The sequence below is a fragment of the Callorhinus ursinus genome, unplaced genomic scaffold, assembly GCF_003265705.2.
Source record: "Callorhinus ursinus isolate GAN/ISIS: 27379988/994484 unplaced genomic scaffold, GSC_fseal_2.0 scaffold29, whole genome shotgun sequence".
Lineage (NCBI taxonomy): Eukaryota > Metazoa > Chordata > Mammalia > Carnivora > Otariidae > Callorhinus > Callorhinus ursinus.
The window spans coordinates 14,321,255-14,348,882 of record NW_027397091.1 but is presented as its reverse complement, the minus strand read 5'-3'; the positions used below and the strand labels follow the sequence as shown (position 1 = coordinate 14,348,882).

Below are 27,628 nucleotides of genomic sequence, written 5' to 3'. Positions count from 1 at the left end.
TCCTCATTAGCAGCTTTCTCTGTGCCTTTCTAAATCCATGGTAAATAATTCTCCCCTGTTCCCCATGAATACTTAATTATAGCACTAGCAGCAGCTCTTTGAGGCAGGAAGCCAGGCATAACTGCAATGGCCAGAGGAGATACTGAAAGTCGCTCCCTGCTGCATAATAAAACCAACAGATTAGGGCAGATTAGCTTTTCCCACAGGTTGGAGCATTACTGAAGACTCCTCCTTTCTCTCCCACCCAACACATTTCTTCTGATGCTGTCAAGTCACTTTCGAAATATATGCCCCATGGAAGGTTTACACCTGAGCCCACATCTTAATGAGGTGTCTAGAAAATGGATTTGGTCACCAGCTGGGAAGGGAAGTCAGAATGTGCTCCACATGGGTCTCTTGTCTTTATCATTTGGACTCAAAGTATAGTCAAGGTTGCATGCCTACATATCATGTTTCCCTCTGAGCTAAATGCAATGCCTGGAGTACGGCAGTGAGGGGAAGCTGGGCTGCATAGAGGGGAGCTGCTGACCCTAGAAGGCATGTTAACTCTTCCAGAAAGATCACATTTCTGGAAAGGTTACTTTCATGGTTATGTTGCATCCTGTGGTAAAAGGGACTTTGCAGATGAAATTAAGTTTACTAATGTGCTGACCTTAAGATAGGGAGATTATGCCGGGTTATCTGGGTGGGCCAGTGAAGTCACATGAGCCCTGAAGCCAAAGAGGAGGCAGAAGGTGTGAAGCATAGGAAGGATTTGAGTGTATTGTTGGTTTCAAGATGGGGGGACCCAGGTGTGATACCGTTTTCAATCATATGCCCAACTAGCACTCTTAGAAACATCTTTTACATAAGCAACTCCCCATCTCAGAGTGCATTTCCAGGAAATCTAAGCTAAGACACCATCTTTGTTTACATTCGTAGAGGAATCCTACAGTAGGATTCTGAAGTGGGTGAAGTGGAAACTACGCATCATCAAAATTAACTTTGCAAACTTCTTAAGAAAGTCAGAAATCAGTGTGCTGCATCTCAGTACATCACAGGTCATCCTCACCCACAAGGAATCTGGTCCCATTACGTTCTTTGTACAGAGGAGCAGGGAAAATTAATTTATGAAACACAAGTCAGTGACAGAGCAGCACCATGCGGTGGTGAAGATTGCTTACAATCTGTGGGATGAGCCTCCTTTAAGTTCTCATTTCCTCACCTGTAAACTGAGAATCAGTACGTAACTCACAGGTGACGCTGGAAGTTTAACAAGATGATGCATGTTAAGTCCTCAGCACAGCATTGGGTTGTAGGATTTGTGACTGTAGCTGTGGATTTCATCCCCATATTCTCTCAGCCCTCTTCTGAGTTCACTTGTGACTACTGACAGCTTTTCCTGTCAGGCATCTCCATTTTTGCCCCTCAACTCTGGGGATTTTTCCAGCTTCTTGAGGCTCCCTCACCCTTTGTACAGGGAAGCCCAAAGTGCTAGGGATTTGCCATCCAGGGTCAACTGAAACATGAGAGACAGAGCTGGTAGATTAATCACCCATTAATCAACCTCATTCCTTGTAGGACAAATCTGAAGCACATTCTACACCACATCCTCAGAGTCCCCAGTGGGACTGAGCCTCAGGTGCCTACAATGAAAACCTGCTAAAATATCCACCCTCTTATGCTTTCCTCACTTCCTTTTTTCATTTCACTCTTTCCCCTGTGCTTCCTAGGACCAATCACCCAAATAAATCACCCTCTTCTGAGTCCTTTTCTCAGGGGTTGCTTTTTACAGGAACCCAAAATAAAGCAGCAGCATCTAATACACTTTCACTGTTCTTAAAACTGTTATCAAATTAAAGTGAGAGGAAACCCTGGAGCCCTCCTCTCTCTTCTTTTCTGACTCAGTGATCTGGTTCCTGCAGAAATGTCATGAGCAGGATCATTGAAGGACTGTGTCCTTGCTTTCCCCTTACTAACATGCAGAAGGTCACTAGCTGGTTGGTTGGGTGTGGAGAGGTCTGAGCCAAAATCCCTTCCTAATGGATTTCATTGTATTCATTTGCATTTATAGCTCATTTTTTATAAAGCAGATTTCCTCTTAGAGCCTGAGACACATAGCACATTCTGGAAGTGTGTGTTTGATGCTTATGGATTCTTGAGGAGAGGAAGTAAGGTAGAGAGAGGCAGGGAGGAAAAACTAGAAGAAAGGAGGAAGAAATGACAACTGCTTAACTTTGCTATGCACTCCTTTTGGTTATTTGCCCCTTTAGCGTGGGGAATATTGTTCCCTTTTTTATGATAGAAAATTGAACTATTTCCTATTACCTCCTATTTAGAATAGGAAAGGTCCAGGTCCTGAAGGGGTCACATGGTTCAGGTGATATTAAGACACTGTTAGGAGGTGGGTGGGGAGTGCAGCATTGGGTGTGGGGCTGGGTCTCACACACTTTCCACCAGGCAAAATTTTTTTTTTATTTTTAAAATTTTCCTGTGCTTCTGTTTCTCATTCTACATCTTCTTCTTCACAATGTAGTTTCAATATCACTTTATTTCAGTTCTGTATTAGTTTACTTTATTTCTCTTTAGAGTAGATATGCCAGAGACACCTAAATGAACACTTGTTAGCCCAGGGAAGAAGGAGTCTCTCTTAGGAATTCTGGCTAATCTGTACTTTTAACCCCCAAATTTCATTCTACTTTCAGATCCTACTTATGGTTAAGTCTACTTGCACAGCTTTATCTGTGGACCGCTGGGCTGTTATAATCATGCATCGTGGACGGTCTTTTCCCTATGAGAATCCCAATTCCAAATAGCCTGTTCCCTTGTCCAACCAGGAGACCTAAATCCAGATTAGACAAGGGGGTCATCATTTTGGGGGACTTTATCTGCTTTCACAAACTCATGTGTGATTTTGTATCTCCATTTCAGGAAAGAGTAACACCTATTAGTACAACTCATGCTACAAAGAAATGAGAAAACGATTGTTTTTTTAATAAGTAAAATATAATTAAATCTATCTGCTTCCTTTTCTTCCCCCCTCAATGAGACATTTGGAAGATAGATTGGAGAAGTCTTATACATTTCTTTTTTTTTTTAAGATTTTATTTATTTATTTATTTTAGAGAGAGACAAACAGTGTGAGTGGGGGAAGGGGCAGAGAGGGAGGGAAAGGATCTTAAGCAGACTCTGGGCTGAGTGTAGAGCCAGACACTGGGCTTGATCTTATGACCCTGATATCATAACCTGAACCAAAATCAAGAGTCAGATGTTCAACCGACTGAGCCACCCAGGTGCTCTAGTCCTGTACATTTCTTAGAGCAACATCTCACCTCAAATCTCACCATTTGAGACTTAACAAATATGAAGACCAAACAAAACAAAACAAAACAAAACCCTATTCTTTGGGTATAAATTCTTTTAAAAAGGCACTAAAACTATCTAATTTCTATTTTTACCCAGCCCCCAGGTGGAAAGGCTCTCATACATTCACAGTGATGGTAAGGAGAGGACACCCCAAATTCACTAGTTACCCACTGGCTGAAGGTTTGATCAAAATCAAAACCAAACCAAACCAAACCAACCAAACCAAACCAAAACAAAACCCAAGAAAGTGCAATAAGACATTTTTCTCCATGAGATTTTCTATTTGAAAACAGATTTTCCAAAAGATAATGGTGCTTTTTCTTCTCTCCCCCAACTTTTTAAAAAGATTTTATTTATTTATTTGACAGAGAGACACAGCAAGAGAGGGAACACAAGCAGGGGGGAGTGGGAGAGGGAGAAGTAGGCTTCCCACAGAGCAGGGAGCCTGATGCGGGGCTCGATCCCAGGACACTGTGATCATGACCTGAGCCGAAGGCAGACACTTAACGACTGAGCCACCCAGGCGCCCCTCTCCCCCAACTTTTAATCTAAATAATCAAATGGTTATCTAATACTATAAATCAAAGACACAATACATGTAAGTGGCACCTCATTATCATAAAAAGTTACATGACAAGTGCTAGGTATTTGAAAAGAATTGTAAACTAAGAGCTTAGCAATTGTGACAAAATTTTGTGTTACTTGTGGAGGAAAAGATAAATGAATTTTTTTGTTTGCTTTGAACTGCTGAAGTTCCGTGTTTTTTTCAGAAAGATGTCTTTAGATTGTGAATAAATTGCTATATTATTGCTCTGATCATTTCATGGGCTTCTTCAGATCATGCTTTCTAGGTCATCAATGCTAATCTTTGTGATCTGAGTCTATGTACAGTTCTATAAGGTGTTCACCAGTCACAGCTAAATTACTCCATCTGAGTTAGATCTGAAAACATTATTATTATCATGTCAGAAAAGGACCCAGAGCAATTGCAAGCCATTCTCAGTTTCTACCACCTGAGTTTCAAGCATGATAATAAATCCATTTTTTCAAACAATATCAATTATTGTATTATTAAAACCTATGGACAAAGAAAGTCTGGTTCACTCATTATTCAGATTTTTACCAACAAATCACACCAGTCTTGTCCAGTTAATTTTAAAGAATGGGAAAAATTCTCATTTGTTCTGGTGGTATGGTTCTATGAAATTGCTGTAGACCTATCCAGTGAAACTAACTTTTGTAGGGGTTTTGCAGCACCCTAAAAACTCCACATATATGCTCCTAATAGACCATTTAAGAACAAAATTAGGTCACTACTGGATCATGAGTCTGCCATCTATATAATTAGACACGTGGATATGTTTTGATGAGGAAGAAGGTAGAAAGACACAGCTTCCATATATAGAATGCAAGGGAGACATTCTTTGAGATGGGGAACTGAGAAAAGTTTTCAGCAAACTGATGGGAGTTTCTGACTTGCAAAACTGGAAGATGATTTAAAAATGATTTCAAGGGATAATTATGTAGTCTAATAAAATTGCTTTGAAAAAGGAATAAGTGTTTATAATTTTCCAATCAAATATAACTTCTCTTGACAAATAAAGTTCAGGCTATTTGTTGTTAAATTATTTGACTTCCATACAACTAATGTGTGTTGCTCATTGAATGATGGGAGTCTTCATGTTTTTTAATGTTTCTCATTTTAGTGCTATGTCAGATATGCAAGCAACATAACTGTGAAACAAATATTATCTTAAATAAATCTATTCTCTGCAGCTTTTCAGGTACTTGTGGGACTGTGGGAGTTTGGTATGTAGACTGTAGACCGCAATCAGGTTTGGCTTCAAGATTTGTTGATGCTGCTCTTAGCTAAAATTTAACAAATCCCACAGATGTTTTGGGCAGAGGATATTTGTTCCTAACCCTCACACTGAGAAGTCATTTTTAGTTTTATTATTTCATCCCAGCTTTGGATTTATTTATTACCTCTTCACATTATTTTAGCTACCCAAACTTTCCAAACACATTGTCCTCACTTGGCTGGTTGTACCAGGACTGTGAATATGATCAGCAACACAGTGTACTGGATTTTTGAAATTAAAAACTGGTTCTTCATGGGGTTCTCAGTGACAGGGCTTGGAAGTAATAAAATGGCAACTGGTCTAGAATTAAGAATATTTCTAAAGGAGTAGCTAAAAAGAAGGCTATCCTTCTGTTTCCTAAAGGGTGCACATTTTAGAATAGGGATAAAAATATAAGATGAAAAGAACAATACTATTTCATAGATTAAAACCCTGAGGAAAAATTATTAATCATCTATTCATTTGACAGATATTTATGGAGCACCTACTATGCATTCAAACCTGCCCTGTGCAAAGACATCCAGGAAAAAAAAAAAGACACAATTTTTGTTTTTTAGCATCTAAATAATGCTAGTCAGAATTCTAATTCTTTGTTGTTATTCTTTAATTAATTATGTTATTTGAGTGTAGTTTGACACACTGTCACTCTGCTAATTTATTTAGCAGAAAGAGATGGGAAGTCAAGAGAATACCTTTGAAATGATCTGCATCAGAATCTATTTTCTTAGCTATTGTCCTACTTATCAGTGAATGAATATGAACATATTGAAGGAGCACCTTATTGGCCTGGAATAAAAGCAGATATGATCCTTTTCCAGTCTTTCTTTCATTTTCTTTACACATAAAAATTGGTTGCTGAATAAGGGCCAACCACCCTTGAAATTTCTGTTCTGAAGCTGGAACAAAACCAAAGTGAAGCTCAGTCCTCTACCTTTTTCTTGAGTTGATAGCAGATCTTGGCAGTTTCTATGGCTAAAAAGCTACTGAGTAGATTCAGCCCTGACAACCTGTAGCTGCTCAAACCCTCCTGCTCTTACATGCCTGGTTCCTAGGGTTTTGCATTCTCCTTCCCAAGCAAGACAGTGAGTGAGAAAGGCCAGGAAGTGATGTGAAAACAGGAGTAAGAAGGAAGCTGGGGCTGCAAGCATGATGAAGTAGGTTGGTCTAGGAGACAACACGTTTCAGAAAATGACAAAACAACTTGCTCTTAAAATGTTGGTTCATAAAATGTAATTTGCAACAGCTACCCAAGAAATAAAAGCCAGTGTCAATAATCCTTTTTGGCTACCTGGTCCTTTTTGTTTCCTTCCTATACTTTTATTATAATAATAATAATAATAATTATTATTATTATTATTATTGAGACAGAGAGAGAAAGAGGGATAGGGGCAGAGGGAGAAAGATAATCCCAAGCAGGCTCCATGGCCAGCATGGAGCCCCATGTGGTGCTCGATCCCGTGACCCTGAGATCATGACCTGAGCCAAAATCAAGAGTCGGTCACAAAACCGACTGAACTATCTAGGCACCCCTCCTATACTTGTATTTACTTTTCTTTTTGCAGCCTATGTGAATGTGCTTGGGAACTCAAGGATTGAGGTATCCTCTCAATATATTTGCCCTTTCATTTAAGATCTGTAGACCCACATGGAAGAATCTTTATATTGCTATTCTTACACTGGTCATAGTCAATGCTTTTTGCTTAAGAATAGTTCCCCCCATGAGGATGTGGAGAAAAAGGGACCCTAGTGCACTGTTGGTGGAAAAGCAAATTGGTGCAACCACTGTGGAAAACAGTACGGAGTTTCCTCAAAAAATTAAAAATAGAATTACCATATGATCCAGCAATTCCACTACTGTGTATTTACCCAAAGAATATGAAAACACAGTTTGAAAATATATATTCATCCATATGTTTATTGTGGCATTATTTATAATAGTCAAATTATGGAAGCAGCCCAAGTGTCCATTGATAGATGAATGGATATAGATGTGTTATATATATCCAATGGAATACTACCCAGCCATAAAAATAATGAAATCTTGCCATTTACAACAACATGGATAGATCTAGAGAGTTTATAATGCTAAATGAAATAAGTCAATCAAAGAAAGACAAATATTATGATTTCACTCATATGTGGAATTTAAGAAACAAATGAACAAAGAAAAAAAGACAAATCAAAAAACAGACTCTTAACTATAGAGAACATGTTATCAGAGAGGAGCTGGGTAAGGGGAGGGGTGAAATAGCTGATGGAGATTAAGAGTACACCTAATGTGAAGAGCACTGAGTAATATATAGAATTTTTGAATCACTATACTGTACACCTGAAAATAATATAACACTCTATGTTAATTATATTGGAATTAAAAAAAAGAATAGTTGCCCCCATATTTTGCTATCAGCTGATGCCAGAATTAGATAATCACAGGAAAATCATGCAGGAAAGGGCTTAATCTAATATTTTAAAATGAGGCAGTCATCACTAGCAGTTTTTTTTTTCTCAAAGAATTATGGGATTTTATGTTTTATTTCTTTTCCTAGAATGACTTTATTATGGACCACAGCCTTGACATTTACCCTTAATGAGAGGACAGAGAAAAGGTACAGGAGATCTATGATCTTTAGTGTATCCACTATCTTATAGTGATCATGGGCAAGACAGATGATTGCCACCACCATGTAGAGGAAGATGGTTACCAGAACCCTTCTAGTGGGCAGTGAAGGGGGAATGGATGCCCCTTTGGTTAAAACAGACAATATTTTGAGGAGAAAAACAAATGATTAGAATCACTAGTGCATGATCTCCTTATTACCTAACCTATCTTATTTTCTTCTCTTTTGGAAACATCACTCTAAACTTCAAGAATAAGCATTTCAAAGATCATTTCAAGTAAGTGAAAGAATAAGAAAATCTTAGCCTAATGGGCCCAAGGAATCCCTCTGACCCAAACAATGGCTTCTTAGTTTCCTTGTTCCTCAGTTTTCTTTCCCAAGCATCTCTTTCCTTCTGCCACAGTTTCTTTTATGTTTTTCTCTCTGGATGATCTTGAGGCAACATCTTTAATCATGGAAGAGGAGAATCCAATGGGACTTTTAAGCAAATACATAAATAAAAGGAAAATAACTGGTAATAAAGGGTAAGATCATAGGGCAGGGATGAAGTGCAGGGAGAACCAATGCCACAGTTTCCCAGAGTGGTCTTTGTCTACTGGTATCCACTCTCGATCCATAGGTGAGACACACAGGATTTCTGTCCATAGGCTTCCCAAGAGATTCCCCAAGCTCTGAATTGGTACAGTCAGGGTGGAGGCTGTTATGACACAGAAAAGAGAGCTTTTCCCTTAAATAATGGTGCCAGCTTCTTCAACAGACTCTTTAAGAATGCCTGTCATAGGCTGGCAGCAGGCAACTTGGATCTTACTGTGAAAGTAGATGAAGTGGCTTCTCAGAGCAGAATTTCCACTCCAGGGAATGGGAGATCCCCTGGGTTGAGGAGTTAAAGGAAAATTGCCTGTGGCCTGTCAGTTGGTGGTCTGCTGGGGAGTCTGTTTCATCTGCATTCCTAATTAAAGCCCAAATTAAACCCAGTCAAATGTTCACATAAAAAGCCCCACAAGAATGAGTTTCCAGATTCCATCAATTCAAAAAGAGTCTCATGTGTAAATCCCTAACTCAAATGTCTGACCCACATTATATCCACTTTCCCCCAAGAGTTCTAGAGAAGTTATGCAGCTGTCAATGTACAGAGAGCAATTTGTCTGGATTATTAATTTCCCTTTTAGTGAATTGCATAACAGAAGGTATTCTACTCAGTTGAATGAGTCTGTAAGTATAGGGGGATGGCAGAAGAGATTTGATGAAGGAGTATTCAGGGCTGACCAAAGTTCCTATTCTAGAAAAGGAGCTGCTTTGTGGCTAAAGTAATAAGTTTGATTATGGGGAAGTGAATTTAAGCTTCCAGCGTGAGTAGGAAATGAGATCTAGATTCTAAGAGCAAGGTAAAGATTGTAAATTAAAAAATGGGGGTTATGAGCACCATCAAGGCCTGAGGGTAAATTAGGTGATTGTGAAAAAATATAGGAGAGAATGGCTGAGGTGGTCTTGGGGATGCAACAATGCATGGATACTGAGAAGCCTGCTGCTTACCTTAAGCTAATCACTCACTGGCCCAGTCATTTCTCCATGCCCAATATGAGGCACAGCAACCTCCTAAGAGCATAGGGCTCATCAGTAGAAACCTTCCATAAAATGACTCATTAAATGACTGGTTTCTCCCCACCCATCATAGGCCAAAACAGGTTCCGAGGCAACCAGAAGTCCAAACACAATAATGCAGGAAAAGATAGCCAGTAAAGGGGTGGTATCCCTGTTTATTACTCTCCTGCCCCACAGCCTATAAAAAATTTACTTATTATACACAAGGTAGAAGAGTGGAGAGTATCCAGTGCTTCTCTGCCAAGGATCCATTTTGCTTATCACAATACATTGAGTGTCTTTACTTCAAAATTCTCAGCCCACCCCTTTATACATCCCCTCAGTGGGCTCAGTTGTGGCAGAAGAGGTTTAAAGGCAGATGTCCAAGGAAACTCACCCTGGGGTCTCTCTCCAACTGCTGCTTGTGATGTAGACTGCGTCTTCTCTTGGCCTTTGCTAAGCCATTGTGATAAAAATGGTACAGTCCTTCAGTGAAGGGAAGCTGTGGAGAGTCAAAGAGACATAAGACATAATTAGCTTCTGGGGGTGGCCCCAGGACAGGGAAACCAAAGCTGGGGCTGCATGCTAGGGCTCCATGGGATGGGATGTATGTGAGAAAACTGGCAGCTTCCTATCAGACTTGGACTTCTATTTCCCTATCACTGTACTTTTGTTTTCTCTACTTTTCTTATATACTGCCCATTCACTTCTCCTCCCCAAATACCTTCTACTCTTTCCTCTATTTCTTTAGTTTCTACCCATTTTAAAAAATTTCTTCTCCATGGAGCCTTCCCTTTCTATTCACCCACACCAAGTTCTCCATTCTCTTCTCTTGAACTAGTATTTCCACTCTATGTCTGGTTGTTCCAGAATTGTGTTGTGACCTACTCCTGTCTTCACAGCTGGATTATCTGTCCTGTATCTTAGACTTTCTCTGTGACTCCTTGATGTCTTTCATCATATTGGGCACAGTGCAACCATCTAAATCTGGTAAGCACCTGTTGGATGATGGGTTTCCTGATTTCCAGATTTCCCTGTCTCCCTATGCTAAGGATACCTGGGATTAGGTATGGGTGTTAGAGCTAGTTGGAGAAGCCATAATAATTAGAGCTTGTCTGCTGCTCAAGTCCTGACAGATGAGGAAGCTAAAGATTAGAGACTCTAAATAAATTGCTTTAGTTCTTCCCAAGTATGAGAATCTGAGAGAACCTAAGGAAGACTATCACTTATCCTATGGTAAAACTATGTTTGGGGGCTTATAATGTATAAAGATGTATTAGTACCACAAAAGATGGAAAAAGAATCACAGCTATATTGGAGTGAAGTTCCTGTATACTTTTGAAATCAAGCTGGTATTAATCTGTTTACATTATTTATTGTTTAATTTATTTATTGTAATCTCCAGGTCATCCACCAAGAAAATAACTACAAAATATATAGCAAAATAAGCAACAAGGTCATTAAAATGGTGCACTAAAAATATTTAACACAAAAAGGCCATTATGAAAGAAGAAAAAATTTTATAAGACCTATAGAAAGCACATAGTAAAATGGCAAGTGTAAATATCTTTTAGGTATTACATTAAATGTAAATGGATTGAAAATTCCAATCAAAAGACAGAGATTTACAGAATGAATGGAAAAAAAAAACCCAATCCCATTATTCAACTATATGCTAACTACAAGAGATACACTTTAGATTCAAATATATAAATGGGTTGAAGTCAAGAGATGTGAAAAGATATACCGTACAAACAGTAACCAAAAGAGAGGAGGACTGACTACATATACTAGATATATTTGGTTTTAATAAAAAAATGTTACTAAAGACAAGGAATGACATTTTATAGTGATAAAAGAGTTAATACATCAAAAAGACAGATAATTATAAATAATATGCATGTAACAACAAAGTCCCCAAATTAACAAAACAAAAACTGACAAATCAAAGGGAGAAATAGACAAGGCATCAATAACAGTTGGAGAATTCAATAGCCCATTTTCAATAATAAGTAGAACAAGTATGCAGACCAAAAAGTAAATTGAAGACTTGAACAAAACCAAAAATCAACTAAACCTAAGAGACTTTTATAGAATATTCTACCCAACTACAGCAGAATTCATAGTCTTCTCAAGTACACAAGGAACATTCTCCAAAATAGATCATATGTTAGGCCACAAATCAAGCTTCAATAAATTTAAAAGGAGTAAAATAACACAAAGTATGTTATCTGATCACAATTTCTAATTACTTTAAAAATCAATAAGATGAAAAATCTGGAAATTTGGAAAACAACCTACTCCTAAATAATCGATGGGTCAAAGAAGAAATCACACTGACTATTCCAAAATACTTTGAGATACATGAAAACAAAAACACAGAATTTAAAAACTTTTGGGGTGCAGTTAAAGCAGTATTTAGAGGGAAATGTTTACAGAACTTATATCAATCCTTCAGAAACTCTTCCAAAAAATGGAAGATGAAGGAACACTTCCCAATTCATTATCAAGGCCAATATTACCCTCAAGTGAGAACCAGACAAAGATATCACAAGAAAAGAAAACTGCAGACCACTATGCTTTACAAATATCAGCCCATAAATCCTCATCAAAATAGTAGCAAACTGAAACCAGCAACTTATACAAAGGATTATATACATGACCAAGTGGGATTTATCCTAGGAATGCAAGGTTGTTTTAACAGCTGAAAATAAGTTAATATAATAACAATATCAATAGAATAAAGGACAAAAACTACATGGTCACCTCAATAAATACTTTTTTAAAAAAGTATTTCTTTTAAATTTAAGTATTTTTAAAAGTATTTATTGACATGATCATTAGACAAATCCAACACTCTTTTATGTTAAAACATTCAAAAAACTTAGAATGAAAGGGTATTCCTCAATCTGATAAATGTATCTATGAAAACAGCCAACATCATATATAACGCTGAAAGGCTGAATGCTTTCCCCTTAAGATCAGAGCAAGACAAGCTTGTCTGATCTTGCCACTTATATTAAACAGTGTACTGGTGGTTCCAGCCAGGACAATCAGGCAAGAAATAGAAATAAAGGCATCCAGATTGGAAAGGAAGAAAAAATTATCTCTATTTGCAGAAGACATAATCTTGTACATAGAAATTCCTGAGAAATCCACAAAAAAAGCCTATTCAAATTAACAAATGAGTTCAGTTCAGTGTGGTTGTAAGATATAAAATTAACATACAAAAATCTATTACATTTGTATATGCTAGCAATGACCAATCCAAGAATAGAATTAAGAAATCAGTTTCACTTACAATAACATCAAATAAGTAAAATACTTGAGAATAAATTTACCAAAAGAAGTACAAGTCTTGTACACTGAAAAGTACAAAACATCATTGAAAGAAATTAAAGAAGATATAAATAAATGGAAAGACATCCCATGTTCATGGATTTTTAAGATGGTAATACTCCCCATATTTGCTGATCCTAAAATTCATATGGAAATGCACAGGACCCCAAATAGCCAAAGCAATCTCCAAAAAATAACAAAGTTGGAAGACTCACACTTTCCCTTTTCAAAACGTAATACAAAACAGTCTGGTATTGGCATAAGGAGAGACATAGAGTTCAATGGTATAAAATTGAGAGTCCAGAAATAATTTATAGTAATGTCTGGTTAATTGATTTTAACCTTGGCGCTATGAAAATTCAATGGGAAAAAGTAGTCTTTTCAACAAGTCATCCTTGGAAAACTGAATATCCACACAAAAAGAATGAATTTGGATTCGTCTCTCACACTGTACAAAAATTTTAACTCAAAATTATTTATGGCCCTAAATGTAAGAAGTGAAGCTCTACAAATCTTAGAATAAAACTTAGAAGTAAATATTCATGACTTTAGCCTAGGCAATGACTTCTTAATGTGACACCAAAAGTACAAAGGACAAAAAACTGTCCAAAATCGGATTTCATTGAAACTAATAATGTTTGTGCTTTAAAGGTAATCATCAATAAAATGAAAAAACAACCCGCAAAATGAGATAAAGTATTTTCAAATCATATCTATGATGAGGGACTCATACCAGAATATATTAAGTACAATTCAGCAATAAAGTCAAATAACTCAATTTGAAAAAATGGACAAAAGATTTGAATATGTATTTCTCCAAAAAGATACATAAATGACCAATAAACACATGAAAAATTGTTCAGCATCATTAGTCATTAGGGAATTACAAATCAAACCACAATGAGATATCACTTTATACCCACTAGAAAAAACAAAAATAAAAACAAAAACTATAAAAACGAGCAAGTATTGGTGACAATGTGTGAAAAAATTTGAACCCTTATACATTGCTTGTGGATAGTGAAATGGTACAGCCACTTTGGAAAACACTTTGGCAGTTACTCAAAATTTTAAAATTTTAAAGAATTGATCCAGCAATTCTAATTATAGGTATATATCCAAGAGAAATGAAAGCACATGTCTACACAAAGACATGCACACAAATTTTCTTAGTAGCACCATTCACAATAGGTAAAAACTAGAAACAACCAAAATGTCTACCAAATGATGAATGGATGAACAAAATGTGGTATGTAGATACAATAGAATGTTATTTGAGAACAAAAAGGAATGAAGCATGGTTACCTGCTACAATACAGATGAAACTTCAAAAACTAAAGGCTAAACGCAAGAAACCAGACCAAAAAAAAGGCCACATATTGTATCACTTCCTTTACATGTAATGTCCAGAACAGATAAACACAGAAATACAAAGTAAATTAGTGTTTACATAAGGGACGAAGAAGAGGCAGCAATACAGAATGATTGATGATGGCACAGGGTTCCTTTTTGGAATGATCAAACTGTTCTAAAAGTAGATCATGGTAAGATTTCACAACTTTTTGTATATATTAAAAATCACTAAATTGTACATTTTGAAAGGACAAATTTTATGATTTGTGAATTGTCTCAATAAAAATGTTATTTAAAAAATCCTGTGATGAAGAGCCTTGTAAATGTCATTATATGTATAGATGAAAGTTTTCTTAAAGGATATATCCCAGTTCAATCATTTAATTAGAGATTATGAACATTAGCATTTTTAAAAAGATTTTATTTATTTATTTAAGAGAGAGAGAGAGAGTGCATGTGCATGAGCGTGATCAGGGGGAGAGTCAGAGGGAGAAGCAGACTTCTTGCTGAGTAGGGAGCCAATACCAGGCTTGATCCCAGGACCCTGAGATCATGACCTAAGCCGAAGGCAGATGCTTAACCAAATGAGCCACCCAGGTGTCCCTGAACAGTCACATTTTGATAAATATCCCCCAAAAGTTTTCCTATCAAGTTGCATAAGATCAACCAAAAAGTGAGAATAAAAATACCCATTGTCCTTTTAATATACTGTTGGATCCTATTAACTAGAATCTTGTTGAGTACGTTGGCATCCATGTTCATCAGGGATATTGGTCTATAATTCTCCTTTTTGATGGGGTCTTTGCCTGGTTTTGGGATCAGGATAATGCTGACCTCATAGAAGGAGTTTGGAAGCTTTCCTTCTATTTCTATTTTTTGGAACAGCTTCAGTAGAATTATTTCTTCTTTAAGTACATCAAAAGCTAATTATGTACTATACAGTGGCTAAATGAACATAATAAAAAAAATCCATTGTCCATTCAACAACACTGCACATTTTAATTCTGCCTATTTAATAAACAAAATATGTCATCTTATTTGGATTTCTTTGTTTTTAAAGTCTGAACATCTTTTCTTATGTTTATTAAACATTTTAAATCCTTCTCTTTGAATTGCCTGTTCATGTCTTTTATGCCTTTTGCTATTGCTTGTCATAAGCCAGGTGCTATGTTTGGCGCTGGAGAGGCAAAGATAAATATGACATGAAAATAGGTCTTAATCCACCAGGGAAGGCCTATTTACACACAGCAGCATATAAATGGTACTCTGTGATGGAATGAGTTAAGAGCATGAATTCTTGGGTGCCTTGGTTTAAACTTTGGCTCTTCCACTTAACATGACCTTCTGGCAAGTTATTTAACCCTCTGGGCCTCAATTTACTCATTTATAAAATAGGAGTGTCTCCTTTTCACATTGTCTGAGAATTAAGTGAGATAATGCATGGGAATTTCTTGGAATAATGCCTGGAACATAGTGGCACTCAGTAAGGATTAGCAAGTATTTTTATTGTTGGAGTACAGTGTGCTCCAACATAGTTATGGGCAAAGTGCCATTAGGACATGGAGGAGAGATTATTTCAGTCAGGGGGATATCTCGGGAGTGGTTCATGAAATTTCTGGAGGAAGGGAAGGTATTCAGACAAAGGGAATATTTTCATTTTTATTAAAGTATGTATTTTCCTAATGTTTCAATTTTGAAGGGTGTGTCTATTTTTAAAATATAGGTGCAAGTTCTTTGACAGTCTTCCCATCAAGAGTTGGAGTACGTGATTCCAACTCTTGAATCTGGGGAATGTGACTGCTTTAATCTAAAGAATATGGTGAAAATGATGCCATGTGACTTTTGAGGCTAGGTCATAAAAGACCATGTGACTTCTGCCTTGTTCACCAAAACATCTTAAAGTCATGATCTGCCATTTAAGAAGTTCAACTACTCCCAGGCTGCCATGCTATGAGAAAGCCCAAACAACTTTGGGAGGCTTGTGGAGAGCTTTGGTTGACAAGTTTGGTTGGGTCAAGTCTTCAAGTTACCCCATTTTGGGTGCCAAATATATAAATGAGGAAGCTTTGGATGATCCCAGATTCCAGCCATGCTAATCATCCTTCAGCTGCTAAGTCTTCCCAACTGAATTCCTATGTGGACCATCAACAAGCCATCCCCACTGTGCCCTGCCTGAATTTCTGATCCCAATTTCATGAACATAATAAAATGGCTGTTGTTTTGTACTACTAAGTTTTAGGTTGGTTTGTTACTCAGCAACAGATAACAACAAAGAGCTGGCTAAAAAAGAGTTTTGTTCCCTCAGCTTTTAATACTTTGCAAACTTGAAATTCTACACTATTGGTTCTGTCTGTTAATTGGTGATACCAGCCTGGAACAGCTCCACTAGGGTCCCTCAAATGACCTTCCTGGCACAGTTGAGAGGGGGCCTTGGGGCCAGAGCAGCAGATACTGGATGAACTGCAAGGGCACAGTAGACCCGTCTAGGAGTCTGATGTGTGAATGAAAATCTTTTAGGACACTGCAGCTTTTGTGATTTAGTTCCTGTTCATTAAAAATCACATTCTCCAGGGTAAATTAAACATAAATATTTCATGTGCATTTTCCAGGCTCAGTGGTTCTTGAACGTTTTTTTCTACTTAACCCCACTGATATATTCAGGGTAATGTTAAGATTTGACTTCAAATGTGAGGGTGCGTGGAGAATGGAAAAGGAAAGAAAATATAAGTGTGCTGATCTTTTGCTTCCCAAAGACTTGTGCCTTTGATCACTTTCAGGTGGTATGAACTTGGGAGTTTTATTTCCTGTTGTGGGGGGCATGATGAATCTGAGAATTTTTAACACTAGAAAGGACTTTGAAGTTATCAAGTACCAGTGAGCATTGGAGGGACATTATTCTGGCTTTGTTTTACTGATTTTCAGAAATTAATGGAGGCAAAAAGGAAATTCTTCCTTAGAGTGGAATTCCAACTAACAAATGTAGAAGTAATGATAGAAATTGGATACCATCCTTTAGGAAACACCCTGGTAATAATTGTGGCTGGCAAGCTTCAGCAATGATACTAAACTTAGTGAGTGAAATATAATGATAAATAAAGAGAAATAATACCTTTATAGTGGAGAAATCAAAGAGACACTGTTTAAAAGAAGTGATCAAGTTAGCCTCACCAGAGATGAAATGTATCAGAATCATGTGCCTCATGATATGATGCACCAAGAAGAAGACAATATCACTTATGTGATTGCATATCCTGGATTGGATCCCAGATCAGTAGAAAGGACTTTAGTGGGAAAAATTTGAACAAAGTTTGTAGATTAATTAGTAATATTATATCAGTTATTTTCCTGGCTTTCGTATTTGTGCTATGGTTATGTAAGATGTTAACTTGAGAAAGGCTGGAATCAGGCAGTATCTTTCTTTTTGTGACTTGTTTATTTCACTCAGCACAATATCTTCAAGGTTCACCCATGTGTGGCATGTGTCAGAATTTGTTCCCTCTTTAAGGCTGAATATACCTTAAATGTATATTATGTATTGATGAACGCCTGGGTTGCTTCCACCTTTTGGCCATTGTGAACCATGCCACTATGAACATGGGTGTGCATGTGTTATTTTTGCCAAAAAAAAAATTAAGTCTAAAGTTATCTCCAAATTGAAATTTAAAAAATGTAAAAATAATTAAAAAATTAAATTTGAATGTCCTTAAGAGGACATTCAAGCTAGAAGCCCCGCCATGTCCTATTGTCACATACAGAGGTCATTTCAATGATTATGTTACCTGAAGGCAATTGGGTTGCACTTTGGCTCAGTCTAACTGCTTCATTTTATAAAATGAGAAAAGGCTCTGGCTCAGGGAGGGGTAGGGTTCTCCCAGTTGAGAAGGAAATCCTGGCAGAAATCCCAGGTCTCCTGACTGGAAATCAGCACCTTTCCTATCATGCTGCTTCCACTGTAGCCTCGGTCTATGCCCCAGACACCTTTGCAACTATGGCTGTGAATCCCAGTTTGCAGGCTGGAATTCCTAATGAAGACAAGTGTGACCAAAGGACAGCCAAGCTGGTGAATGACATCCCCTCTGCTATGTTCTTGGGACCCAAGACCTGGGATTCTCTTTCTTGGCTAGGTTAGAGATGGAGCTAACTGGTCTCATGGAACTGAAACTGGAAAGTGGCAATAAACAGGCAAACTGATTGATCACAGACCTAATGGAAGATTAGTCTGCAGGCATTTGTTATTTTTTGGTGTCATTTTGCTTCTTGTCTTTGGGTTGTAGAGCCCAAATCTGCTGTCTTCTGAGCATCTAAGAAGGGCTGTCTGAGGAGATCAGTGTGTAAGCATGAGGCCACCACAAGCAGAGAAAGACGCTGTGTAACTTACAATAGTATAAGGTTGCTGCCTACACAGACCTCAATAATGTAATGCTCATGCATTCTCCGGTTTTTCAAGTAGAATGCTAATCCTATAAATAGAAAAGACATATTAGAAATAGTGTTAGGTCCTCAAACACTCACCTGAGTGTTCCAGTAAGAAACCTCTCATATACATCAGCACTTAGTATATTTTCAAATGTTTTCTTCACTTACACACACACACACACTTCTTTTATACCATCACCTTTTTTTCTTAAGGCAAAATATGCTTGGCTCCAGAAGGAAGGAGAAAAACAAGTGAAAGAAGAATTTACAGCAAATTGTCAACTTGAAGGTTCAGGCTGGGTGACGGTATAATAACGTTGCTAGCTCAGACTTGCAGAGATTTTAGAAATTCTCATTATGCTGCAAAATTTTACCAATCCCAGCAACACTTCCTATTGCCTTTCTTCCTTCTCTCTTGCTTCCTTTTCCCCCTGATAACCATGACTCCAAGCCAAAGCTCTTCTCTGAACCCACACATTCCCATTCCTCAACAGGAGGGAACCTCAGGGAGCTGGCAGCCAATTATGAACCAATCAAAAGGCATGTGAAATCCTCCCAGAGTCCATGGCCTGCTTTCCTTTGGACCAGAGTTTTATCCACTTACACAATCCATGGGTGTTCCAGAAGGGCTGTAAGCATGGCCTCCACCCCAAATTTTGTGCTTCTATGCATTTGCTTGTTCTCACCAGAGTCCACAGTTTCTTAGAAATTATCAAATGGATCCAGAGCCTCCAAACAGTTAAGACTGTCTGGTTTAGGCCCATTATATTATTTGCCTACTTTCTTCACATTTGTCCATTGTGCTGATTTTCATGATGCTCAGTCAGGCTAACTTGGGAGTCTAGTTTGATAGAACATTGAATGTCATTCCACATATGAAGATTTTGTAATTTTATTATCAAGAGGAGCTGCTGTCAAGAGGTTTAAGGAATAAAAACTAAGAAACAAAAGAAATGTATCAAAGACTGAAAACGGCTTAGCTGATAATTGCTTATCAATTTCATTTTGGACCCTGCATTTTATAGACAGATCTAGGCTCTGCATTACACTGACATTTATTGAGACCATTCTTGATTCCCCTAGATTGCATGCAATCTGCAGTCGGCAAATAAGGATGGGGAAAAAGGGAAAGGGCATGGGGGAGTCCCAGGCTCTGCCCTACAGCTACTTACAGGTGAGTGAAGAAATGAACAAACAAGAAAATTATACCGTGTAGTGGACAGAAACATACGACAGTACAGAAAAACGAAGACTAGAAATAGAGGCTTTGAAGTAGGTGGTGGAAGTCGGGAGAAGAGAGAAGGAGAGAGGAAGGGGCAGGCTGAGGACTTCTAAGGGAGAATAAGGGGAAGTTGGTGTGACTTTTTCTTTGCCTCACAAGGTTCCTGCTTAGCCCCATCCTAAGTTTTGTGTGTGTGTGTGTGTGTGTGTGTGTGTGTGTGTGTGTGTGTGTGTATTGAATCCTTGGTCTCATGAAAGTGCAGTTATCCCTGGGAGGGCTAACTCTCTAAACCATGGCTAGCTAAATGCCTCAATTCAGATTTGCTGATGGAATGGAAATTTCTGGGGCCAGAAAGGAAGTGAAGAGGAGTAAGAGGCAGATAAGGGGATACCAAAGGCCTGTATTGCAATTATGACCCCAGCCTGAACAATCCCTTATATATAGGCTGTAAATACTCACCCCTACTGACTTGCATATTTCTGTCAACTAAAGCTCCTCCTCCTCAGAGTCTGGACCTAGGATCACATTTCTAAGCTATTTGAATCCTCTCACTTCTTCCTGTTTTACTTTGGAAAGAGAGGGACAAAAAGTGGGTCTGGAGAACGACAGGTAAAGACCACCTCTGTTCCTGCAAAAGACTCTTTCTTCATCTTATGGCTACCCAGGGCCACAGTTAGCTGCCTCTGCTGTCAGGCTCTTGGATGATTCACAAAGAAGCTCAAAGAACATGATCAATGGCTCAAGATTGGAAAGACAGGCAAATCTGTGGAGCGAGGCTGCCACTCCAATGGCTGAGAAGCCTCATGGGTCCTCATTAAAATTCTCTAGCAGTGAAGGAAACTTCCCAGTCACTCAGGGTTCAGTCATGTATCACCATGATAATGTGTGTTACAAAACACCACAGATCTTAGTAGCTTCAAACAGCAACCACCTATTTAGCTCACAATTTCCTGGGTCAACAGTTTAGGCTCATTGAGTGGTAGTTCAGGTCTTGACTGGGCTACCTCACGCATGTGTAGTCAGTTGGTAGTTTATGGAGTTGGCTCTGCTTCTGAGTGTTAATTGGCTATTAGCAGGGCACCTCAGTTCTCCTCCACCCAGTCTCTCATCCTCCAGCAGCCTTGCCCAGGCTTGTTCTCATGGATGAGGCAGGGTTCCAAAAGTAAATACAACAGTGCAAAAAACTAAATGGGGATGTGTAAGGCCTCTTGAGTCCCAGGCTTAGAACTGCCACACCAGCACTTTTACCATCTACTTTCAGCCAAAGAAAGTCAGAGGTTAGCCCATAGTCAGAATAGAGAGGATTTCAAAATTCCAGGGCAAATCTAGGAAGGCCAATAACTGGGTCATCAATGATCAATATACCATAATTAGAGCATACCAGGAGGTCCACCCTGAAGATGCCTCATGGACCAGCTGATGTTTTGGGACTTTCCAATAGCCATCTCCCCACAGAAGGCATGGCATGAATGCCAGCATTTTTGGATCTGCTAGACAGGATAACTGACACACATAGGGAGTCATCCTCTAACCACAAACCAGGATGTTGCCAGTCCCCAGCAGAAAACAGCTCAAAGAAAAGATCCATTTGTAAATTCACCTTGCCACCTATGTCAGGCTCTTCAAAAACATTACCCTATTTTCTGATTGGAGCAGTCCTGTAAGGTGGGTGTTATTATTTCTATTTTAAGTATGAGGAGACAGAGGTGCAGAAAAATTTATTTGAACCCAGGTCTGGCTGACTTTGAAGCCCATGTTCTTTCTCCTATTTTTCACTCTCCCTTGAATTTCTTTCCTACATAGGACTTGTCTTTCTTTGGGCCAATCGGGGGATAGACCTTGCATGTTACTGGTACCTGCCCAGAGACCATTACTGGTTCCCCTGGATTGTGTGCAAGGTAAACTGATCTCAACAAGAATTCTGAAGTTTACAAATAGACAGGTTAGAATGTCAACTTTAGGGCAAAGGAAGGGAAAAACATATTTTCTACCATGATTTTATTTCTTAATTAAAACAACAAAAAAGTCAATTTGTTTAAACTGATACACAGATTAAATATCTATTCCCATCATGAAACAGAAAACGTTTTTTTAAAAAGCAGACTAATATATCAACTATGAAGTCACAGCTGCCATCCAGAGCAAGGGTAGGGATAGTCTGGTTGAAAGCCCAAGATGAGGAGGGAACAGACCATACTCCTCAGGTTCACACTGGACTACACCCCCTCCATGGGTTGGGCAGGAACCAACTAACTTCCACAGTACAGAAAGGAGGTGCCTTTTGTTCAACCATTTTGTGGAGAACATCCTGCATTTACTAGTCCATTCTTAAACCAGGAACCCTGAACATTTTTTGATCCACATTTTTCAGATTAGAGCTTTACATTTTCATTTTTACATTTGTAATTTACTATCAAAGGCTGATAGTGCCTAATTTCTCTAAGTGCTCTGATCATCTGTCTTGTTCTCATTGTCGGCCAACTGAATATCCTCAGTCAATCCCAGCAGAGCAATTCTAACCTGTAGCAAAGTGGACCATGCACATTTTACAGTAAGGAAACACTTCTTCCTTATGGGAAGATTCATACACAAGACTGGTTTTGTATGGAATGTTAGGGACCAGAAGAATCTTAAGCTTAAAAAATTGAACTACGGACACATTATCTAAATCTTCATCTTTCAAAATTATCCTGGTATTTCAAAAAGAATATTCTCTGGAGACAGTCTTGGGGACAAATGCAGTCTCCATGAGGACAATCCCTGTTTTGCTTCCAGGTATCTGGTATAGAGCATGAGCTTCATAAATATTTGTTGAATAAATAAAAATCAAGAAGTTCTAGACTGAACTTGGGAGGAGTTGCTAAGTAGCTGTCTGCCTCAATGTAGATGACTATCTCTGGGTATGGCATTCTTCGGGCATTAGTGAAACGTTTCATGCTTTGGGAGGCAAGCAGGAAATACAAGTATGTGAGACAATAAGGAGCAGTGAGGCTTGTAGTAAATTGAAGAGTACATGCCTTTCTTAGGACAAAAAGATTGAAAGAACTATGGTGGCCAAACAAAACTTAAATTTGTGAACCAATGAGTGATGCATATTGTACCTTCTAGCTCTGAACCATCTAGAACTCTAATAAGTGCTTGGCAAAAGGTACGTCTTAAGAGGGTTTGAACAATAGAAACTTGTGAGATTGAACTGGGAGTAGAGATACCCTCACATGTTCTAGTGGGAGAAAAAATCCAGTTGATTATAGATATGACTGAGACAATCTGTTATTTTTGTCTGTAGTTGGGCCTAAGCTCTCTTCAACAGTTGTGGAAGACAAGAGAGATTAATCACTACCAAGCATCAGCTCTGGGGTGGAGGCTATCTCAAAATGACAAAGAAGAAGAAGGGGTAAAAAGTGGTCACCTGAGCTGTGAATTCACTTGAGAGTTTCTTCACAAGCAAGTTGTTGTTTTGTTTTTGTTTTTTTTTTTTCAAAACCTGGAATAATCCAGAAGAAGGCTGCATTTGGCCAAGGCAATATCAAATGTGATTTCTTAATGAAGTTCACCGGTGCCATATTAAATTCCACATAGATAATAAAGCTGGAGGAAAGGAATTTGACCTACATTTGTTTGTTTGTGTATCTGAGAGTGGTGATATTAAGTTAAATATTGAAATATTGAAATATCAGTCTCAGTCTTGCTGAGATAAAGTTGCAGAGAGCACAGAAAACGTTGTGAAGGAAGAAAGGGGGTTTAGAGGGAAGAAAGCTGATTGCATTTTTAAGGAGTAAATAGCTATAAAAATTATGCTGCATCTGTCTTCATTGCTGCAGAAAGATCTTCACAATACATTGCGTTTGGAAAAACAAAACAGTGAGTGCAAGTAAGATGCACTTGGAAAGATGTTCAGCTAATATTCACCTAAATGTTTATAATAGGTGGCAAATTTTGGGATGATTTAACTTTTTTTCAGTTTACCTCTATTATTTTTTACTATGACCTTTGTAGATTCTTCAAATTGACATATAATAGAGGTAATTTCATTTTGTAAAATAAAAGCAAGTTTTCACATGGAAACGGCCCAATAGAGTAGATAACACTATGTCTCACTTTACAGGGGTTGTGAGGCCCCTGAATTCCTCTTGGGAAGTGAATTGTCTTTATCTGGGTTGGTGGGTATGGTCCTAAGGCTACAGGTGCCTAGGGAACATAAAAAATCTGCTCCACCTGGGAAGAATCTGTCTTCACCCATGAGAGGAGGGAATGAAGAGGAAACCAAGGGACAGAAAAAAGAAAGGGGAGAGGAGCCAGTAAGAGGTGTGAGGGCTGGCATGACATGAGGCAAAGAGGCCCTGAAGCCCCAGTGGTGAGGTGACCATAGGATGTCCCAAAGCATGCCTGGTGCTTACTTTAAAGTTGTAATTTGCAACATAAATCCCCTCTCTGCACCCCTGAATCTTCAGTAAAATACATTATAGTTACAAATGCCTTGGGTGAGTGGTTAGGATTAGATAGGTGTGGGGAAATCAAGGCTGAGGCTGAATTTCACATCTGTTAGCATAATGAAGAATAAAAATTGGGATGAAGACATAATTTCTTAACTAAAATGATTTACTGGGAGCAGAAAAATGGATCCAGAAGTGAAAAAGGGATCCAGCTTCCACCCTCAAAATTTACAGGAATGTTGAGAAGAGCTTAGGACTTCTACAGGTCACATAATTGTGGGGGGTGGGAGGGTTGAGTGAACCTTATCTAGCTTCTAAGGCCCAGGCATTTCTAGTTGACATCTGGATTATGTAGATTAAAAAAAGTGAGGTTCAGAAAGTTAAACAATCTGATCAAGGTCATACTGTTCTATAGTGGCAGAAGTTGGATGAAATCTCATGGTTATTGAGAAAACTGAACTCTCTCAGTTTCATAGAGGGAGAGATTTGAAAGTTAGTTTTGAGCCAATATACCTTTTTTTAGGGTAATTTCTTATTTTTGAAATAATTTCAAACTCACAGAAAAGTTTCAGGAATAGGGCAAAGAATGTTCATAGAACTTTTACCCAGAGTCCTCAGTCATTAACATTTATGTGTTTTATCATTTTTTCTATATATACATATTAATTTTGTTGAATTTTCTGAGTGTAGCTTGTAGACAGTATTTGTTTCCTAAGAACAAGGCAGTACAAGTATCATAATCAGAAAACTAACGTTAATATCATATTTTCTAATTTGCAGATATCATTTATAGCTGCCAATTGTCTTAACAATATTTGTGGTTAAGAAAAAATTTGACCCAAGGTTCAATCCAGGATCACTTGTTGCATGTAGTTCCCAATTCTCTTTTAACCTGGAAGCATTTCTTAGTTTGTCTGTCTTTGTCTTTCATGACCTTAATACTTTTGAAGAGTACAGGCCAATTATTTTATAGAATAACATTCAGTTGGGAATCGTCCAATGTTTTCTTTTTCTTTTTTTTTAGGATTTTGTTTATTTATTTGAGAGAGAGAGAGTGCTCATGAGCTGGGGGAGGGGAAGAGAGAGAGGGAGAAGCAGACTCCCCAAAGAGCAAAGAGCCCAAAGTGGGCCATCCAGGACCCCAAGATCATGACCTGAGTGGAAGTCAGAGGCTTAACTGACTGAGTCACCCAGGCACCCCTGTCCAATGTTTTCTTATCATTAGATTGAAGTTATGTGTTTTGGCACAGATATCACACACATCATGGTGGATGGTCTTGATGCAATGTACAGTCTTTTAAATGCAACTACATTAAGTTCAGATTAACTATTCTGATCTCACCCACCTACTAGTGAATTTACAGACTGAGTCCAAGACACATTTGTGGGCAAATTCAGTGTTACTTTCTCACATATTTCTGAACATCCAAGTGTGAGGGTACCAAATAAGTTAAAAATAAAGCCTACACTAAGAATGAGAAAGTAGACTTTGAAATAAAAGCAATACCCTTTACATTAGCACCCCCCAAAATGAAGTACTTAGATATAAATCTAACAAAACATGTGGGTGATATGTTTGAGGAAAACTATAAAACTCTGATCAATGACATCAAAGAAGTAAAAAAATGGAGAGATATTCCATGTTCATGGATAGCAAGACTTAATATTGTTAAGATATAAGTTCTTCCCAACTTGATCTGTAGGTTCAATTCAATCCCAATCAAAATCCGAGTAAGTTGTTTTGTGGATATTGACAAATTGATTCCAAAGGTTATATGTAAAGGCAAGAGACCTAGAATTGGCAACACAATATTGAATGAGAAGAACAAAGTTGGAGGACTGACACTACTTGACCCAAGATTTACTATAAAGCTACATTAATTGAGGCAGTATGGAATTGGTGAAAGAATAGATTAATTGATCAATAAGACAGAATAGAGAGCCCAGAAATAGGAATGCATAGATACAGTCAACTGATCTTTGACAGAGGAACAAAGGTAATACAATGGAAAAAAGATAGTTTCTTTAACTGATGCTGGAATGACTGGACATCCACATGCAAAAAAAAAAAAAAAAAAGTCACAGACCTTACATCCTTCACAAAAATTAACTCAAAATGGATCATAGACCTGAATGTAAAACACAAAACTATAAAATTCCTAGAAAATAGCATAGGAGAAAATCTAGATGACCTTGGGTAAGTGAGGCCTTTTGCCTTTTTAGATACCACACAAAAGACACAACCTATGAAAGAAATAATTGATAAGCTGGACTTCATTAAAATTAAAACCTTCTGCTCTATGGAAGACAAGAGAATTAGAAGACAAGCCACAGACTAGGAGAAAGTATTTGCAAAAGACACATAAAAGACCATTATCCAAAATAAACAAAGAATTCTTGAAACCCAACAATCCAGAATACAAATAACCCAGTTAAAAAATTGGCCAAAGATCTTAACAGACACCTCACCAATGAAGACATACAACTGACAAATAAGTATATGAAGAGAAAGACCACATCATATAAGAAATTGCACATTAAAACAACAGTAAGATATCACTACATATTAGAATGGCCAAGATCTGGAACACTGACACCACCACATGCTGGTGAGGATGTGGAGCAACAGGAACTCTCTTCACTGCTGGTGGGATTGCAAAATGGTACAGCCACTTTGGAAGACAGATTGGCAGTTTCCTACAAAACTAAACATATGCTTACCATACATTTGAGTAATAGCATTCTTTGGTATTTACCCAAAGGAGTTGAAAACTCATGTTTACACAAAAAGTTGCATATGATTGTTTATAGGTTTTATTCATAATTGCTAATACTTGGAAACAAGTATGTCCTTCAGTAGGTGAATGGATAAACTATGGTACATACAGATAATGAAATTATTATTCAGTGCTAAGAAAAAAGAGCTATCAAGCCATAAAAAGACGTGGAGGAAACTTAAATGCATATTATTAAGTGAAAGAAACTGATCTGAACAGGCTACATACTGTATGATTCCAATTCTCCGATATTCTTGAAAAGGCAAAACTATGCAGACAATAAAAAGATCAATGTTTTCCAGTGGTGGAGGAGGAGAGAGATGTACAGTAGAGAACAGATGACTTGGAGGTCAGTCAAAATAGTCTGTATGGTAGTATAATGATGGATATATGTCATTATATTTTTTTTCCAAACCCATAGAATTTACAACACAAAGAGTGAGTCCTAAGATAAACTGAATTTTTGGTGATTATGATGTGTCAGTGCAGGTTCATCCTTGATAAAAAAAATATTACCATTCTGGTGAGATATGTTGATAATAGAGGAGGATATGCATGTGGTGGGCAGGCAGGGGTATGTAAGAAATCTTTATGCCTCTTAATTTTGCTGTAAACTTAAAACTTCTTCAAAAAAGATAGTCTTAAAAATATATATAGCCTATTTCAGTGGATTCTGATTGCT

At 37.9% G+C, this 27,628-nt stretch overlaps 1 protein-coding gene across 1 annotated transcript in view; it reads right to left on the bottom strand.

Moving 5' to 3' along the window:
• PCSK2 (proprotein convertase subtilisin/kexin type 2) overlaps positions 1-27,628 on the bottom strand; it is a 286,652-nt gene that overhangs the window by 235,676 nt on the left and 23,348 nt on the right. Inside the window, exon 2 of the mRNA XM_025876932.2 lies at positions 9,804-9,908. Coding sequence (XP_025732717.1) covers positions 9,804-9,908 — 105 coding nt within the window. The remainder of the gene's footprint in view (positions 1-9,803; positions 9,909-27,628) is intronic.